The 17732-nt window shown below is 44.6% G+C and overlaps 1 protein-coding gene across 3 annotated transcripts in view; it reads left to right on the top strand.

The window, feature by feature from the left end:
* LOC308668967 (hexokinase HKDC1-like) overlaps positions 1 to 17732 on the top strand; it is a 62191-nt gene that overhangs the window by 37499 nt on the left and 6960 nt on the right. For all 3 annotated transcript variants that reach the window (XM_081329309.1, XM_081329307.1, XM_081329308.1), the window contains 7 exons: positions 5220 to 5368; positions 5517 to 5636; positions 7281 to 7376; positions 9668 to 9767; positions 12277 to 12460; positions 13795 to 13950; positions 15321 to 15554. In XM_081329309.1, the coding sequence (XP_081185435.1) occupies positions 5220 to 5368; positions 5517 to 5636; positions 7281 to 7376; positions 9668 to 9767; positions 12277 to 12460; positions 13795 to 13950; positions 15321 to 15554 (1039 nt within the window). The remainder of the gene's footprint in view (positions 1 to 5219; positions 5369 to 5516; positions 5637 to 7280; positions 7377 to 9667; positions 9768 to 12276; positions 12461 to 13794; positions 13951 to 15320; positions 15555 to 17732) is intronic.

The following is a 17732-nucleotide window of genomic DNA, read 5'->3' on the forward strand; positions in this document are numbered from 1 at the left end:
CAGCTGTAGTGTTTTCCCTCTCTTTGTTGGCCTGTACGCATTCAGGGGCCCTTTTCCTTAACTGATCGATGTGTCTCCTAATCAGCTGATTCCCTTCCCCCTCAATTAAATATGATAAGGGTCCGGTTTTGTCAATTACTACCCCTTGTGCCCATTTGTCCCCTTGTCCATAATTTCTAGCCCACACCATGTCCCCAATGTTCAGAGACCGGGTTGGGGTAACCGGGTCGTGTCCTGCAGGTAGCCTGTCAGGGTGTAGTCTGTCCAATTTTGTTATCAACCGCCTGCCCCACCTCATTTCAGCAGGGCTCTTCCCTGTGGCCGCGCACGGTGTAGTGTGTTGGGCCAAAAGGAACTGAGCCAGTCTCTGATGCCAGTCGCCGTGAATGATTCGTCTGAGGGCGTCCTTGGTTGTTCTGACGTTTCGTTCTGCCAATCCGTTGGAGGAGGGGTGGAAGGGTGCTGATGTCGCGTGCCTAATCCAGTTGGCCTTGAGGAAGTCCTGAAATTCATTAGATGTGAATTGGGGCCCATTGTCAGAAACAATTACGTCAGGTAACCCATGAGTGGCAAAGAGTCCCCGTAAGACCTGTATGGTTTTGGCTGACGTCATGGACTTAACAGGCACGACCTCCAACCACCGGGAGTAGCTATCCACTACTACTAGGAATGTGAGGCCCTGGAATGGGTCAGCGAAGTCAATATGGATTCTAGACCACGGGTTTCTGGCCTCTTCCCACTCGTGGACCGTTGTGTGTGCTTGCTCTGGTCTGGATCGCTGACACTGATAGCACCCCGTTACTTTGTCCTCTATGGCTGTGTCTAACCCTGGCCACCATAAGTGGCTTCTAGCTAGAGCTTTCATACGGACAATTCCAGGGTGCCCTTCGTGTAATTCCCCAATCACTGTGTTCCTATGACTCTCTGGGATAACAACCCTGTTTCCCCACAAGATACATCCTAAGTGTGATGACAATTCGTCCTTTCTTCTAAAGTACGGTGTGAACTTAGGGTCAGGGTTTTTGCTAGGCCACCCCCCTTGTACCCACGCTGTTATTCTGCTGAGTATGGGGTCTTTTCTGGTAGCTGCTGCAATGTCCCTGGCAGTCAGAGGGCACTCAGAGAGTTCTTGTAGGGACATGATTTGTCCCACCGGTGCGGGGTCTGTGCCAGTATCCTCTAGAGGTAACCTGCTGAGGGCATCAGCGTGGCCCATCTCTTTGCCTGGCCTGTGTTTAATTGAGAATGTGTATGCAGAAAGGAAAATTGACCATCTGAGCATCCTGGGTGACATGATTTGTGGCGTCTGTCTATCGGTAGTGAATAACCCTAGCAGGGGTTTATGGTCAGTGTAAATGGTAAAGTCCTTACCGTACAGGTAATCGTGGAACTTTTTTACGCCTGCCACGATGGCCAGTGCTTCCCGGTCAATCTGTGCATAATTCCGTTCCGCCTTTGTTAAGGTCCTGGAATAATATGCTATAGGCCTCTGTTGACCCTGCTCATCCATGTGGCTTATGACTGCTCCCACTCCATAAGGAGAAGCATCACACGCTAAGAATATGGGTTTGTTTTCTATAAAGTGAGTGACTGTAGAATTGCTGGACAATATGTCCTTTAGTGTTTGAAAACTAGTCCTGTGTTTTTTTGCCACTGCCAGGGGGTCTTCCTGTCTAAAAGTCTATGGAGGGGTTCAGCAATAGCTGCTTTGTGAGGCAGGAATGTGTGATAAAAATTAATTAAGCCTAGGAAAGCTTGTAATTCCGCCTTGTTCTTGGGTTCTGGAGCTAGTTTAATTGCCCTAATTTTTCCTTCTGTAGGGTGGATGCCTAGTGCATCAATTCTAAACCCTAGGAATTCTGTTGATTTTACCCCTATGCAGCACTTATCCTTTTTTAATTTCAACCCTGCCTCTCTAAACTTCCCCAATACCTGTTCTAGCCTCTCAGCTAGGATGTCCTCAGTTTTTCCAGCGATGAGGACATCGTCGAAGTAAGGGCATACACCTGGAATGCCCTTCAAGGTCCTCTCCATCACCTCCTGGAAGATGCCTGGAGCTGCAGCTATCCCGAACTGAAGTCTGTGAACGCGGAACGCCCCCTTGTGGGTAACTATCATTTGAGCCTTGGCGGCTTCCTTAGACACAGTAAGTTGCAAATACGCCTGCGCCAAGTCAAGCTTGGCGAAAATGGCGCCGTCCTGGATCGTCGCGAGGACCTGCTTCACCGTCGGGACCGGGTAAGCGTGTTTTTTCATGGCGAGGTTCAGGGTGGCCTTATAGTCGGCACAGATCCTCACATCCCCGTTCGGTTTCAGGGGTGTGACGATCGGTGTCTCCCACAGGCCCCCTTCTACGGGTTCTAAAATGCCCTGGCCTACTAGCTTATCTAGTTCGGCCTCAATTTTCTGTTTAAGGGCGAAAGGCACCCTCCGGGCCTTAAGCCTAATGGGCCTGACTGCGGGGTCTAGATTAAAGTTAATGGGGGGTCCCTTGTACCTCCCTAACGACCCGTCGAATACATCTGCGAAGTTATCGCAGACAGATTTTAGGGTTTTACTTTGTATGGTGTTAATTCCCCCAACCCAGATGCCCAGGGCCGAGAACCAATTAAGGCCTACAAGGCTAGTTCTCTGGCCCTCAGTGACTAGAACAGTTAATACTCCGCTAAACCCTTTGTATTTAACCTTAATAGTAGCCTCTCCCACTAATTCTATAGGTGTTTTCTAATTGTAGTTTAGTGGGTTTAAGGGGAATTCTATGGCCACTTCTGTTTTCTATGTACCTAAGGGTGTCCCTTGAAATTATAGATACTGAGGCCCCGGAGTCCACTTCCATCTTGCAAGGGATGCCTTGCAGTTGGACTTCTATTCTTAATTTAGGCCTCAAAATATGATTAATTCTAGGGGTGTGATTTAGTCTAGGGGTTCCCACGTGATTGACCCCCACCCCTGCTCCCGGGTTGGAAGTGCGTGCCTTAGGCCTAGGGATCTCTCCGCCACTCCGTTCGGGGGTTACCTCACCTGAGGCTCAAGCGTCGAGCTCGTGGAGACGGTTGTTGCGCGGTCGGCTTCGGCAAATGGCCTGGATGTGGCCCGTTTTTCCGCACCCTCGGCATTTGGCATTCCTGAATCTGCATGTTGATCGTAGGTGATTTCCGCCGCAGCTTCCGCACCTCGTTTCTGGGTCGCGAGGTCTGGTTGGGTTGTCCCTCTGGGGTCGTTGGAACGCAGGGGGTTGCTGTCTTCTGATCTGGTTGGGTCCGTCGGCACGTGGTGGTCTCGGCGCCATCTTCCCGAACCTTCGGGCAATCTCGGCAATATCGGCTTCCCACTGGTAGTCCACCTCCCCACCGTCCACATGGCTCTCAAGGTTTACTTCGGCTGAGGCAGCCATGCTGTTGTAGGGGGGGTCGCGTCTGCCTGTAGACTCGTACGTGAGTAGCTCATCTAAGACTTCTTGGAGGTTGCCTGTGGGCTTGGAGATAATCCGGTTTTGCAAGTGTTCGTCTCGCAGCCCCAGAACCACTCGGTCCCTAATGCGAATCTCAAGGTTGTCGTATTTGCAGCGCAGAGCTGCTTCTCTGACTGCCGCCACAAACTGTTGGATAGATTCGCCTGGCCGTTGGTTCCGCTTCTCGAATATCCTCCGCCAGAACAGTTCCGACCTTTTTGGGGTGAAATGGACCCTTAGCTTGGCCAACAGGTCGGCGTACGATACGCTGGAGACCAGCAGGGGTTGGCACAGGCCGACGGCCACCCGGTAAACCGGAGTGCCGCTGATGGTTAGGAGAGCCGCCGCCTTCTTCCTGTCCTCTGTGATCCCATTGACTAGCATGTACCCCTCGACTTGACCGACATATTCTTCCCAATCTTCAGGGTAATTAGGGTCGAACTCCAGGGAACCGACTTGCGCCATCCTGTAGGTTCAGTTCGCTTGCTGCTCGGTTGACTGTGATTCAAATTTCCTGCTTTTCGCTCTGTCAGCTTTCCGCGGCTCCTTCGCTGTTCTGCCGTCAGATCCCACCTTCGTCGCCACTGTTAAGTCCGGAATGACGGGCGGAGACAGCGAGGTAGAACACGGAACGTTTATTCAAACTCACATGGGTCAACTGGCTAGCAGCCGTTGAACCCTACCTTATATACTAGGTTCCATTCAAACATAACCAATCCCCGGCTCAGAATCTCCCGCCGGGAAGTAACAGCCAATGATTGCACTAGGTTTTCCCGCCGAAGGAAACCACTCCCGTAACTATGGACACAACACTTCCGGTGGGCCATTCTAGGCCTGGGAGGTCTCCTCCAGACCTCTGAGGCCTAGAACAGAATTCCAGAAGTGGCATCCACGCACTTCCGGCAGGCCGTTCTAGGCCTGGGAGGCTTCCTCCAGGCCTCCGAGGTCTAGAACAGACTTCTGGAAGTGGCACCCATGCATTTCTGGTGGGCTGTTCTAGGCCTGGGAATCCTCCTCCAGGCCTCCGAGGCCTAGACTGGACTTCTGGAAGCCACCCGGTTCTCTGAATGCAGCAAAATCCCACCACTGAATGGAGATTGACCCAGCATTTTCCATAAAAAAGTTGAAGTATCTTTGGTCTAGATGTGCTATAACACTATTAATCATGAATAGAAAGTTTAGGTGTTTCTAATGTACCCTAAACTTTAGCTTTCTGGAAAGATCTGGAGAATGGTCAAGGAATGGTCAAGGATTGGAGTTACAACAACACTGAACAAAATGACTTACGACCATTTACACACTTACAACCATTGCAACATCCCTGTGGTCACATGTTCAAAATTTGGACGCTTGGCAACTGGCATGTACTTATCAGGGTCGCAGTATCCCGGGGTCATGTGATCCCTTTTGCAACCTTCTGACAAGCAAAGTCAATGGGGAAGCCGGATTCACTTAACAACTGTATTACTAACTTAGTAGCTGCAAGGATTCACTTAATAACTATGCAGAATGGGGGACTTAACAATTGTGTTGCTTAACAATGAAAATTTTGGACTCAATTGTAGTCATAAGGCGTGGACTAGCTGTATATCATAATATGAATTACCTCCATCTGAGTATAATTACTTGGGAGCAAACTTGCCTAGAATTCAGTATATCTTAGACAGGTAAAAGGCATTTTTGAGGTATTTTGCAGTCTGTAAGCTGGAGACGAACATTCTAAGCAATTGAGAAGGATTGTAGTAAAAAATTGATTTTTCTTTTGCAGAAAAGGGGAAATACTTAGCTCTTGATCTTGGAGGAACGAATTTCAGAGTTTTGCTTGTCAAAATCAGAAGCGGAAGAAACAAATCGGTTCAGATATACAATAAAATATTTGCAATTCCTTTGGAAATTATGCAAGGAACAGGAGAGGAGGTAAAAGTTAATCCTTAACTATTTATTCCTGGGATGTATGTTCTATTCCACTCTAGCAGGACTCTGAACAATTCTCCTTGCTGATCCACATGTATTTAAAACACTGGTATTAAGTGCAGCCTTTAATTATTATTATTTTTTCTTTCAGTTATTTGATCACATTGTCCAATGCATTGCGGAGTTTTTGGAATACATGGGACTAAAAGGTGCCCGGCTCCCCCTTGGTTTTACTTTTTCTTTCCCCTGCAGGCAAACAAGTATTGATAAGGTATGAAGGCTGGGATTTTCCACATTGATTGGCTTCTACTCTGAATGTGGTTTAATAAGTGCTCAGTGTTGCAGAAGAGATGTTATGCTTCCATTTCTGTTCGATTACCCCCTAGCAGAGTCTTAATAGATCCTGAGCCCCAGCATTAGGAGAGACTGCATAAAATCAGTGCTGAGTGTATGAGGGTAACAGGCATTCTTATTTGATTTTTGTTTGAATAAGGCAGGCTTATGTGGGAACTGATGACCCATGTCTTCCTGAGCACAGCATGGGCATGCCCTGGGAATCAACCTTGTCTCCCATATTCTCAGAATCCTGCCTTTGCCCATCCCCAAGCCTATACAGGTAGTGCCTGATTTATGACCATTCATTCAGCGTCCATTTGAAGTTACAATAGTGCTGAAAACAGTGGCTTATGATTGATGCTTGCACTTAGGACAGTGTCCCTGCAGTCTTGGGACTGCATTTTGGGCATTTGGCAACCAACATGTATGTATTAGAGATGCAGCATCCCAGGATCACGTGATCACCATTTTGCAACCTTCCCAGGGGGATTCCGATGAGCAAAGTCAGTGGGAAAAGCCAGATTCATTGCAGCAAAAAGTGTAAAATTGGGCACCCATTCACCTAATCACTGCACTACTAAGTGGCATAGGTTCCAGCCCCAATTATGATCATGAGTTAAGAACTACTTATACTTTGGGTTGAACTTAAAGTCATCCTCAACTGTTCCACTTTTCACGTTCTCCCTCTCCTCCTGCCACAATTCCTGCCACAGTCACATGCTTTAGGTAGGATTTGTGCAGTTTTCAATGGCTAGTGGTTACTAGGCTTTGCCCTTCATGTTATTTCAGCTTTGGCTGCAGGAAACTCCATTAGCTGGTGGAGAAGCATCTACAGATAAAAAAAACCTGATCATTGCTTTCCAAAACATTTATCAGGTCTAGGTGGGCTTCTTATAAAGATGGGCTTGGCACTCTTTTGAAAGAACGCTGGGTCTATTTTTAAACACAGGTTTAGTGTCGTTTGCTAGACTAGTTTCTAAAAATTGGTCTAATAATAAAGTTATTATACTATTCTATATTATTCTATTCTTTGTTCTGTGCAAAAAGTCAATTTCAACATCATCATTTTTTGCGGCTAGACTTAATTTTATTTTATTTTAATTTTATATTGTATTGTTTTTAAATTTTGCCTTGTAAAACGCCTTGAGTCCTTTGGGAGTAGGGCGGTATATAAACCGAATAAATAAATAAATAAATAAATAAATAATAGAAAGTTGGAACAGCATCCTCCTCCTGCTCTCTCTTCCAAGAAGTAGCATTCTCTATCAGAAGGTAAATTTGGACATTATTTAAATCAAGGGTGTCCAACCTTAGCAACTTTAACTCGTGGATTTTAACTCCCAGAATTCCCTAGTGAGCCAGGCTGGCTGAGGAATTCTGGGAGTTGAAGTCCATGGGTTTTAAGATTGCCACTGGTTGGATACCCCTGATTTAAACATTCTTTGAAAATGTAGTTTGAAATGAGTCTTTCCTAAAAATGTAAAGCCAGTTTTGAGTTTGGGTGAACCAATTCTTTTCTCTCCTCTTCAGTAAAGACTTTTTTAATTGTCTTTTTTGTATTACTACTTTTATTTTCCAGGGTGCTCTTGTTGGGTGGACAAAAGGTTTCAAGGCAACCAATTGCGAAGGGGAAGATGTTGTTGACTTGCTAAGGGAAGCGATAAAACGGAGAAATGTAAGTATCCTACATCTCTTTTGAGCTAGATCCCTCCCACCAGGGTTGAGCAGAAGCCACTATTTACTGCAATCTTCCTATTGATTTCATTCAGAATTATTAAGGTAAATGTAGAAGTCATGGGGTCTTTTACACTTTAAAAATGATTCAGGAGAAACTCTTTAAGAATTTGCCATCGGTTCGCCACCACGGCTATAGCTTATCTAGAATAGTGGGAGGAGTTTCAAAGTTTATTGTAGGACATCCTGTTATGTGCCAGGTTGTAAAAGCCTTTGTCTAATGAACCACATGAATCCAAGCAATGAGGCTTCTTCGCTCCGTACGAACATGGGGTAAATCTACCTTTATTTTTTTTACATTGCTAAAATGGACAGATATGCTTGTGAACAGATGAACCTAACAGCAAATGTAAGTCTGCCTAGGATTCCTGATCAATAAATTTCTGTTTAAAACCATTCTGCAGAGTTTATGCTACTGGATCAGAATTATAAAGCATTTCTAATTCATGGATCCATCATAGTAAAAAAAATAAAGGTAGATTCACCCCATGTTTGTACGGAGTGAAGAAGCCTCGTTGCTTGGATTCATGTGGTTAACTAGACAAAGGCTTTTACAACCTGGCACATAACAGGATGTCCTGTAATAAACTTTGAAACTCCTCCCACTATTCTAGATAAACTATAGCAGGGGTGTCAAACTCAATTTCTTTGAGGGCCGCATCAGCACTGCGGTTGCCCTCAGGGGGCTAGGTGGGTATGGCCAGGGTGGGCATGGCCTACTGGGTGGACATGGCCAGCTCTACATTGTTCGCATCAAGGGTGCCTATGGGGGCCTGGGCAGGAGTTGGACAGATCTGAGGGTCTTTGGCAGAAGGAGGGTCTCTGGGCCAGGGCCAAGGCAGTGGGGGCTGTTCCCTCACTGTTTCCAGGATGGCTTCATGGGCCACATGAAACCACTTCGTGGGCCGGATCCGGCCCCCAGGCCTTGTGTTTGACATGTCTGAACTATAGGATTTACTAAGAACTAGACTACATTTTTCAGAAGCCATCTCTTAAGGAAATAGCATTTAACCCTTTAAATGCTAAATGTTCTCACATACATTTCTCTTAATGATACAACATTAACCCTGTAAATGCTAAATACTCTAACACAGTTCTTAAGTATATGCTCTGGCCAGATGGTTACATACTAGTCCAGCACACTTCCAAACTTTTGACCAAAAGGATAACTGGGAATTGGCAGTAACGATAAAAATATATAACAGGTTGCTGAGAACCCAGCCAAAGTAATCTAAAAATTCAGATTTCCTTCTCATTATGCAAATGATTTATACAAGTTTATTACACAATTATTTTAAAATAAAACAACCCCTTTTTCCACCGTCTTGAGGTTTAAGCCAGCATTGGCCCCAAAGATTTGTAAACATGCGGAGTTTTTTTTCCTCCCAAAATCCCTATGCAGCTATCAGGTAACAAGCTGCTCACTTTGCTTTATATGAACCATTGTTGATGTAGAACAGTGTTTTTCACATTTGGCAACTTTTAAGATGAGTGGACCTCAACTCCCAGAATTCCCCAGGCTGGTGGAAAATTGTGGAATTTGAAGCCCACGCATCTTAAAGTTGCCAGGTTTGAATAACACTGATGTAGAACAGGGGTCTTCAAACTTGGCCCTTTTATGGGTTGTGGACTTCAACTCCCAGAATTCCTCAGCCAGGCACAGTGGGTGAGGAATTCTGGGAGTTGAAGTCCACAAGTCATAAAAGGGCCAAGTTTGAAATCCCCTAATGTAGAAGGTCAAGAGTGGTTTTGCTCAGCGGTGGAGCCCCATGATAAGAGGAAGCTTAGCCAGAGTGAGTTGTGCATCTTTTTCACACTTGCTCCATCAAAACTGGTTAGCCAAGAGTGGAGAGGTTAAGGCTGGAATGTGTTTCTCCAGCTGGCTTTGCAATTATAACCAGTATGTGTTGAACTGAACTTGTTTTACATTTATAACTGGTGAGATTTTTCAGGGGCTGTTTCAATGTTATGCACACTTTTGTTTACCGATTGCTAAAGTGAAATACAGTAAGGCAGAAGAATGCAAGTGTCCAACCAGTGATTTAAATGATTATTCAAATTAGGTCATTCTTAGGTGGAGCATTTTTGCAAGTACATATAACCCTAAAGCAGGGGCCTACAAACTTGCCCCTTTTATGACTTGTGGACTTCAACTCCCAGAATTCCTCAGCCAGCGTGCTAAGGCATGCTACATTACAACACTGGCTACCCCTCACTCAATTTTTCTTTCAGGAGTTTGATTTGGATATCGTAGCGGTGGTAAATGACACTGTTGGGACAATGATGACGTGCGGTTATGAAGATCCACATTGTGAAATTGGCCTCATTGCAGGTAAAACGAGAGAAATGTATAGCAGACAATACCATAGGTTTATGCATTTGTGTTTTAATATCCCTGAGCAGCAGGAAGGTACAGTAGATAATTGGGATGGTGCTAATTTTCACTGATGGCTACAAAAGAAGAAAATGGTACACAGATGTTGATTTGGCCTGGCTTTGGCTTATACTTTTCCTTTTTACATCATATATATTGAGCACCTCGTCGGCCCAAATATGGGCGAAATCTTTTGCCTGTATCAGCCCAAACTAGGGCCATCCACAGGCAGCGTCGCAACTGCGACAATTGTTGGGCCGATGAGGTGCTCAAAACACTCAAGACATATCTCCTCCCCTTGTCTCTTCCTTCCCTAATGCAGCTGATAAAGTGAGAAAGAGCCTGTGGCCTAGAGGTTAAAACAACTGCCTAACATGCAAAGCAGCCCAGGTTCGAATTTCAGAAGGGTGGGGCTGACTGATGAGAGCAAAGAAGCTTTAAATAGCTATATCAGTCCCCCTTTACGGGTTTTTTCCCACGTAGAATTGAAGGTGTAAGAGCAACGTTTTGACGGAATCCCATCCGTCATCCTCAGGCTGGTGGCTTCAGCTTCCTTCTTCTGGGAGAAGCATGTGGTAGTGGCTGTTTGTTCCTCTTTTTTAAACTGCCAGAGGGGATGTGTTCTGTGGGTAGAGGTGTGCTCTGATTGGGTAGGGGATTAGGTGTGTTCTGATTGGGTGGGAGTGTGTTTTGAATGGGGTGTGTGTTCTGATTGGGTGGGGGTGTGTTTTGAGTGGATGGGCTGGTCTCAGCTGCCAGCCTTAGACCTGAGCTGGTGAGTTGTGCTGCTTTTGTTCGGCTTCGTGTTTGTGGTGGTGCCATGTTTTTGTAGTGGGTGTCAGTTTGCTTATTGTGTGGTTTGGAGGGGTTTAAAGTGGCTGATGTTGCAGCTGTAGTTAGGTTTCTGTTTTGTGGTTGTGCGTCGTTATCATTGTGGGTTCGGATTTGCTTTTTGAATGGTTGTGTGGTGGTGATGTCATGTGATGTTATCATGAGTTTGGGTCTGGTATCATTCTTGGTGGTTGGGACTCGTCTGTCAATCAAGGCGGGTTTCCAAATGGCTGGTAGGTGAGAGGTATCATCTCGTATATGTATATGTATATACACACATTTTTAAAATTGGTTGAAGCACTGAGGAATTCTGGGAGCTGACGTTCACACATCTTAAAGTTGACAAGGGTTGAAAAAGACTGAATTAGAATTTTCTGATCTTGCTGATATTATCTTAAGATTGTCTGGATTTTTTCAGCCCAATAATGTACCCTGACTCTTTCTATAGTAACCGTTAGAACAGTTACTATTTTGTGTTCTGCAGCTATGGTTTTCCATCTCCTACATTTGAACCTCCATGGAGAAGAATAGAATAGAATAGAATAGAATAGAATAGAATAGAATAGAATAGAATAGAATAGAATAGAATAGAATAGAATAGAATAGAATAGAATAGAATAGAATAGGCTGGAAGGGACTTTGGAGGTCTTCTAATCCAGTCCCCTGCTCAAGTAGGAGAACCTACTTCAAGGTGCTGGTGATGACCTATAAACCCTAAATGGCATGGGTCCGGATTATCTCAGGGAGCACCTGCTGCCAGCATCAGCCTCCCATCGTCCTGTGCATTCCCACAGGGAGGGCCTCCTTAGGGTTCCACCGGTTAGGGAATGCCGGCGGGTGATTCCAAGGGGGAGGGCATTCTCTGTGGGCGCGCCTGCCCTATGGAATGAACTGCCGGTAGAACTTCGGACTGCCCCGGACCTTTGCTCGTTTCGCCGGGACCTGAAAACATGGTTATTTGATCTTTCTGGCCTGGACTGAGGGGTTTTGAATTTAACTTTAAATTTTAATTTGTTTTAATTGTGGGCTAGTTTTAATTTCATTCTATTTTAATTGTATTTATTTGTATTGTTTTAATTCGCCCTGTAAACCGCCCTGAGTCCTTCGGGAATATGTCGGTATATCAAATAAATAAATAAATAAATAAATAAATAAATAAATAAATAAATAAATAAATAAATAAATAAATAAATAAATAAATAAACCTATATAATCTCAGACAGGTGATTGTCCAGTTTCTTCTTAAAAATTTCCAGAGATGGAGCGCCCACGATTTCTGGAGGCAAGCTGTTCCACTGGTTGATTGTCCTCACAGTCAGGAAGTTTCTCCTTAATTCCAGGTTGCTTCTCTCTTTGATCAGTTTCCAACTATTGTTTCTCGTCCTTCCCTCTGGTGCTCTGGTGAACAACCTGATCCCCTCTGCCTTGTGACATCCCCTCAAATACTGGAATACTGCTGTCATGTCTCCCCTATTTCTTCTTTTCTTTAGACTAGCCAAACCCAAGTTCCGCAGCCATTTTTCATATGTTTTGGTCTCCAGGCCTTTGATCATCTTAGTTGCTCTTCCCTGAATTTTTTCCAAACTCTCAAGAACATTTTGCTCTTTTAAATCCTCTTTTTCTTTCTGTCTTTCAGGGACAGGCAGTAACGTGTGCTATATGGAAGAAATGAAGCACATAGAAATTATAGAAGGAGATGCAGGCAGAATGTGCATCAACACAGAGTGGGGAGGATTTGGTGACAATGGCTGCATTGATAATTTCAGGACAAAATACGATAAAGAGGTGGACTCGGGGTCTCTGAATCCTGGGAAGCAAAAGTAAGGGTAGATGTTGTGGTGCCACAGTCAACATTATGGGTTTTCTTTGGAACTCAGTGTCTTCTGCTGTAGAGCAGGCAATGCAAAATATTAGAAATATAATCTGTCTTCTCCAGCTGGAAGTTTGGAGTTAATGCTCAGATGAGTTTCAGGATATTGGAGAGGAAGAAGGAGAATCACAGTTTTGTTTTTTTATTCAAAGCCATAATAAAGAAAACAACAACAACCAGGAAGACTAAAAGGTATATTGTGAGCTAACATCCTTAAAGTGGATATTGCATCAATGCATCTAATGTTGCTTACAGCATTACAAAAATGTAACAACAATCACAATGGCACTTGCAAGGTCTCACTGATAAAAGAAGTGTTGCAGTGTCATTCTTTTTTGTGATGTACGATGGGTTGTGATGTAGCAACGGGCAAAAAGAAGGGGTGGGGTTTGTGTCTTGAGACAACTTGGGTCACTCTGACTATTTTGCCCCCAGCCTGGACATCCCTGAACAAACATGCTGTAATTAAAATCCTTGTCTTATGTTAATGGCTGCCCTCTCATTTACAATGTGGAGTACATTTTATTTTGAAATATAATTTTAAAAATTCTCCAAAAATTCATGTTAGAATAAAATAGTACAGAATCTCTTGAGTATAGTAATCTGCAACATAGTAATGAATCTCATTGTATTACATATACAATAATAATTTTCATAATAATTCCATATTGTCTAATGAAAATACAGGTAGCCCTTGACTTATGATCACAAATGGGACTAGAATCTCCATTGCTAAGCAAGGTTCAGAGAGTCGTGCCTGATTTTACGACCTTTTTTTTTGCCATGGTCATTAAGTGACTCACAGTGTTATGACATGAATCACAGTTTTGTTAAGTGAATCCGGCTTCTTCGTTGATTCTGATTGTCGGAAGCCAGCTGCAATCACATGACCTTGTGATCCCAGGACTGCGGGAATGCTGTGACAATTGTGTGACGACTGCTCATAAGTCATATTTTTCCAAGCTGTTGTAACTTTAAGTGGTCAATAAACAAATGGTTGTAAATCAAGGACCATCTGTGGGTTAAATAACACTAGCAATATTAAAGTATTGCTATTAAAATATTAAATATAGCAGTAGGTAAGATTAAACATCCTTGACCAATTCTTTGTTTGAGAAATGTCCTTTGGTTGTTCTGAAATGTTAACAATTCTACACTGGAGAAAACAAGATTAGGGAAAGCTTTATTACACTCTCTACTTGAAGGGCCATTTGTGCATAGCAATAATGAACAATCTGCTTGGTGTTATTCAAATCCAGATATTTTTTCTTTGGTGTTAAATAGATATGAGAAAATGACCAGTGGAATGTATTTGGGTGAAATAGTGAGACAGATCTTGATAGACCTTACAAAGAGAGGACTTCTGTTCAGAGGCCAGATTTCAGAATCTCTGAGAAGAAGAGGAATATTTGAAACAAAATACTTGTCTCAGATTGAAAGGTACGATTTGTTGTTGCACAAACAGCGTTTTCTCTCCATTTCCTGTCTTCTACTTCTCTACCACATAGGAGACAACAAACAGCTGAATGGGATTCATGATTTATTTATATTCTTATATAAAAGGTAAAGACTCAGTTATGAGAGCCAGTCTGGTTTTCTCAGACACAAAGAATCAAGACTACACGTTAAGTTTCTTGCTCATGTCTATACACCAAAATCTACTCAACTAGTGGTCAGCAATAAATTGGCACTAGATAAGAGTTAACGGACTGAGACCTCTTGTGGGAACGTAACAACTTCAAGCTGAGTCCTCTCTTGACTCCCCCCAAGGCTCTGCCTGTCCTTCGCTTACAGGTCTAATGGTTAAGCTGTTGGAGTAGGAGCAGGAAAATATGAGTTCTAGTCCTGCCTTACTTGTAGAAGTCTATGGGGTGATTTTGGATCAGTCACTTTCTTAGCTGTAGGAAACCTATTTCCGCAGATGTTCCCTACAAAATTGCATTGACCTGTCCAGGTGGTCACCAGAAGTTGGATCTGACTTGAATTTGGGGGAAAAGGCTCTTGAATTGACAGTGATTTCTGATGAATACATGAGCTTCCTTGAAGTTTCTCTCTCTCTCTCTCTCTCTCTCTCTCTCTCTCTCTCTCTCTCTCTCTCTCTCTCTCTCATCTATCAAATCATCTATCATCTAATATATTATGAGAGAGGGGGAGGGGGAGAGAGAGAGAGAGTGAGACAGACAGACAGACAGACAGACAGACTGTTCTGCAATGGAGTTTAAATCTATAGCCCTCCAGGTTTTAGCTTTCTGTGGCTCCTGGGAGCCCTCATACAGGAATATCTGGACAAGGAGATTTTCTTCTGCTGGTGATGGCAATGTCATCTTAAACCTTTCAAAAATTATTTTGGGTTGTATTTCAGGGTGTTGTGACATAAGGTAAGAGTAGCATTTAATATTCAGACAAAGTGCCCTCTTAAATCATGGAGAATGTCTGTCTATGTCAGAGGTCTTCCAACTTGGCCCTTTTATGACGTGTGGACTTACGGTAAACTTCCAGAATTCCTCAGCCAGACACGCTGGCTGAGGAATTCTGGTAGTTAAAGTCCACACGTCATAAAAGGGCCAAGTTGGAAAACCCCTGGTCTATGTGGTTGCTAGGTGTCATAAATAACTTGATGGCACATGATTAATCGTTCTAAATCCTGTTTAAAAAGGTACCATAGTCATAGGTGGGAGGAATATAGTGCTAAGGAGCCAACGTACCAGCAAAATATTTCTTAAAAAGCAGAAATGCAGCTTTCTAGCTCTTTCTAAGCAGTACTGTTTTGAGTAATCAAAAAGGGTCTGTTCCATTTTGGCTGAGCACAGTGATCGCCTTGCCCTGCTGCAAGTGAGAAGAATCCTGCAACAACTCGGGCTGGATGGGACTTGTGATGACAGCATCATTGTGAAAGAAGTGTGTGGTTGTGTTTCAAAAAGAGCTGCCCAGCTCTGCGGAGCAGGATTGGCTGCTGTTGTTGAGAAGATACGTGATAACCGGAAAGTGGAGCGCCTCAAAACTACCATTGGAGTGGACGGTACCTTATACAAGCTCCATCCACAGTGAGTATTTAAGCATCTCTTTGGTTGTAGGGATTTGTTTTTTGAGGCTAGGTAAAGGTAAAGTTTCCCCCGCACATGCGTGCTAGTCGTTTCCAACTCTAGGGGCCGGTGCTCATCTCCATTTCAAAGCCAAAGAGCCAGTGCTTGTCCGAGGACGTCTCCGTGGTCATGTGGCCGGCATGACTAGACGCCAAAGGCAACGCTGTTACCTTCCCACCGTAGTGGTCCCTATTTTTCTACTTGCATTTTTACGTGCTTTCGAACTGCTAGGTTGGCAGAAGCTGGGATGAGTAACAGGCGCACACTCTGCTACGCGGCACTCGGGATTCGACCCGCCAAACTGCCGACCTTCTGATCGACAAGCTCAGCGTCCTAACCCACTGAGCCACCGCGTCCCTTTTTTGAGGCTAGCAAAGGAATAATGAAATATTCAGCTTAGTGGATGGGAATAAAATGGACCAAACCCTCTTTCATGCTGCAACCCACTGATCTCACATTTTTGCATTAAGAGAAGAGTAAGTAGAACCTGCAAGTAAATAAGAAATGTTCCTATGCAAAGAATGAGACAACTTTTCTTTCAAAGGATTCTCCATTTCTATCCCCCTTCATGCCTCCCTGTTATTCCCTATTTAGACTACAGATAGACTTACTACCCCCAAATTTTTGTTGTTAAGTGAGGCATTTGTTAAGTGAGTTTTGCCCCATTTTATTACATTTCTTTTCACAGTGGTTAAGTGAATCACTGCAGCTGTTAAGTTTGTAACACAGTTGTTAAGTGAATCTGGCTTCCCCATTGACTTGGCTTGTCAGAAGGTTGCCAAAGTTGATCACATCACCCTGGGGACACCGCACCCGTCATAAATACGAGTCAGTTGCCAAGCGTTTGAATTTTGATCACAAGACCAGAAGAGATGTTGCAATGGTCGTTAAGTGTGAAAAATGGTCATAAGTCACTTGTTTCAGTGCTGCTGTAACTTTGAACAATTACTAAATGAACTGTTTTAAGTCAGACACTATCTGTACTTATAGTAGTGAGACCCACTGGCGCTTAACCACAGCACAAATGATTTTCTGCTGTGTCCTCATAACACGACCTTCAGGCTGGCTGCAGTTTGTGATGGCGCCAGACCTAAGTTGCCTTTAATTGTACCGATCTTGAAGAAGACCATCTAATCAGCCTCAGCCCTCCAGTTCAAGGAGCAGACACCGCAGAGCAGTGTTCCTCAGCCTCAAAAACTGTAAGATGTGGGGAATTCAATTCCCAGAATTCCCCAGCCAGTTTGATGTCCATGCCTGCTGGATCCAGGCAGTGATAACTGCTTCCTTGAGTGAGGGTAGTTTTCCCGCCGCCCTGAAGGAGGCGGTGGTGAGACCCCTCCTTAAGAAGCCTGCCCTGGACCCAGCTGTATTAAACAACTTTCGTCCGGTCTCCAACCTTCGCTTTCTTGTGAAGGTTGTTGAGAGCGTGGTGGCGCATCAGCTCCCTTTGTTCCTGGAGGAAGCTGATTATCTGGACCCGTACCAATTGGGTTTCAGGCCCGGGCACAGCACGGAGACGGCATTGGTCGCTCTGGTGAATGATCTCTGGCGGGCTCGGGACAGGGGTTGTTCTTCTGTCCTAGTCCTATTAGACCTCTCAGCAGCTTTTGATACCATCGACCATGGTATCTTGCTGCGGCACTTCAGGGGGCTGGGAGTGGGAGGCACTGTATTTCAGTGGTTCTCCTCCTATCTTCTGGGACGTTCGCAGTTGGTGTTGGCAGGGGGGCAGAGGTCGACCTCGAGGCCTCTCGTTTGTGGAGTTCCTCAGGGGTCGGTCCTCTCACCTCTCCTGTTCAACATCTATATGAAGCCTCTGGGTGAGATCATTCGTGGTTTTGGAGTTGGGTATCATCAGTATGCTGATGATACCCAGCTTTTCATTTCGACCCCAAACCACCCCAGTGATGCCCTCGATGTGATGTCCCGTTGCCTGGAGGCGGTCCGGGTCTGGATGGGGAGGAACAGACTTCGGCTCAACCCTGACAAGACTGAGTGGCTGTGCGTACCAGCATCTCGGGAAATTCGGATTGTTCCACCTCTTGCTATGGGGGGTGAGTTATTGCCCCCCGTAGATAGGGCTCGCAACTTGGGTGTCCTCCTAGATTCACAGCTCTCCTTAGAAGATCATATAGGAGC

This window comes from Vipera berus (genome assembly GCF_964194415.1).
Source record: "Vipera berus genome assembly, chromosome: 5".
NCBI lineage: Eukaryota > Metazoa > Chordata > Lepidosauria > Squamata > Viperidae > Vipera > Vipera berus.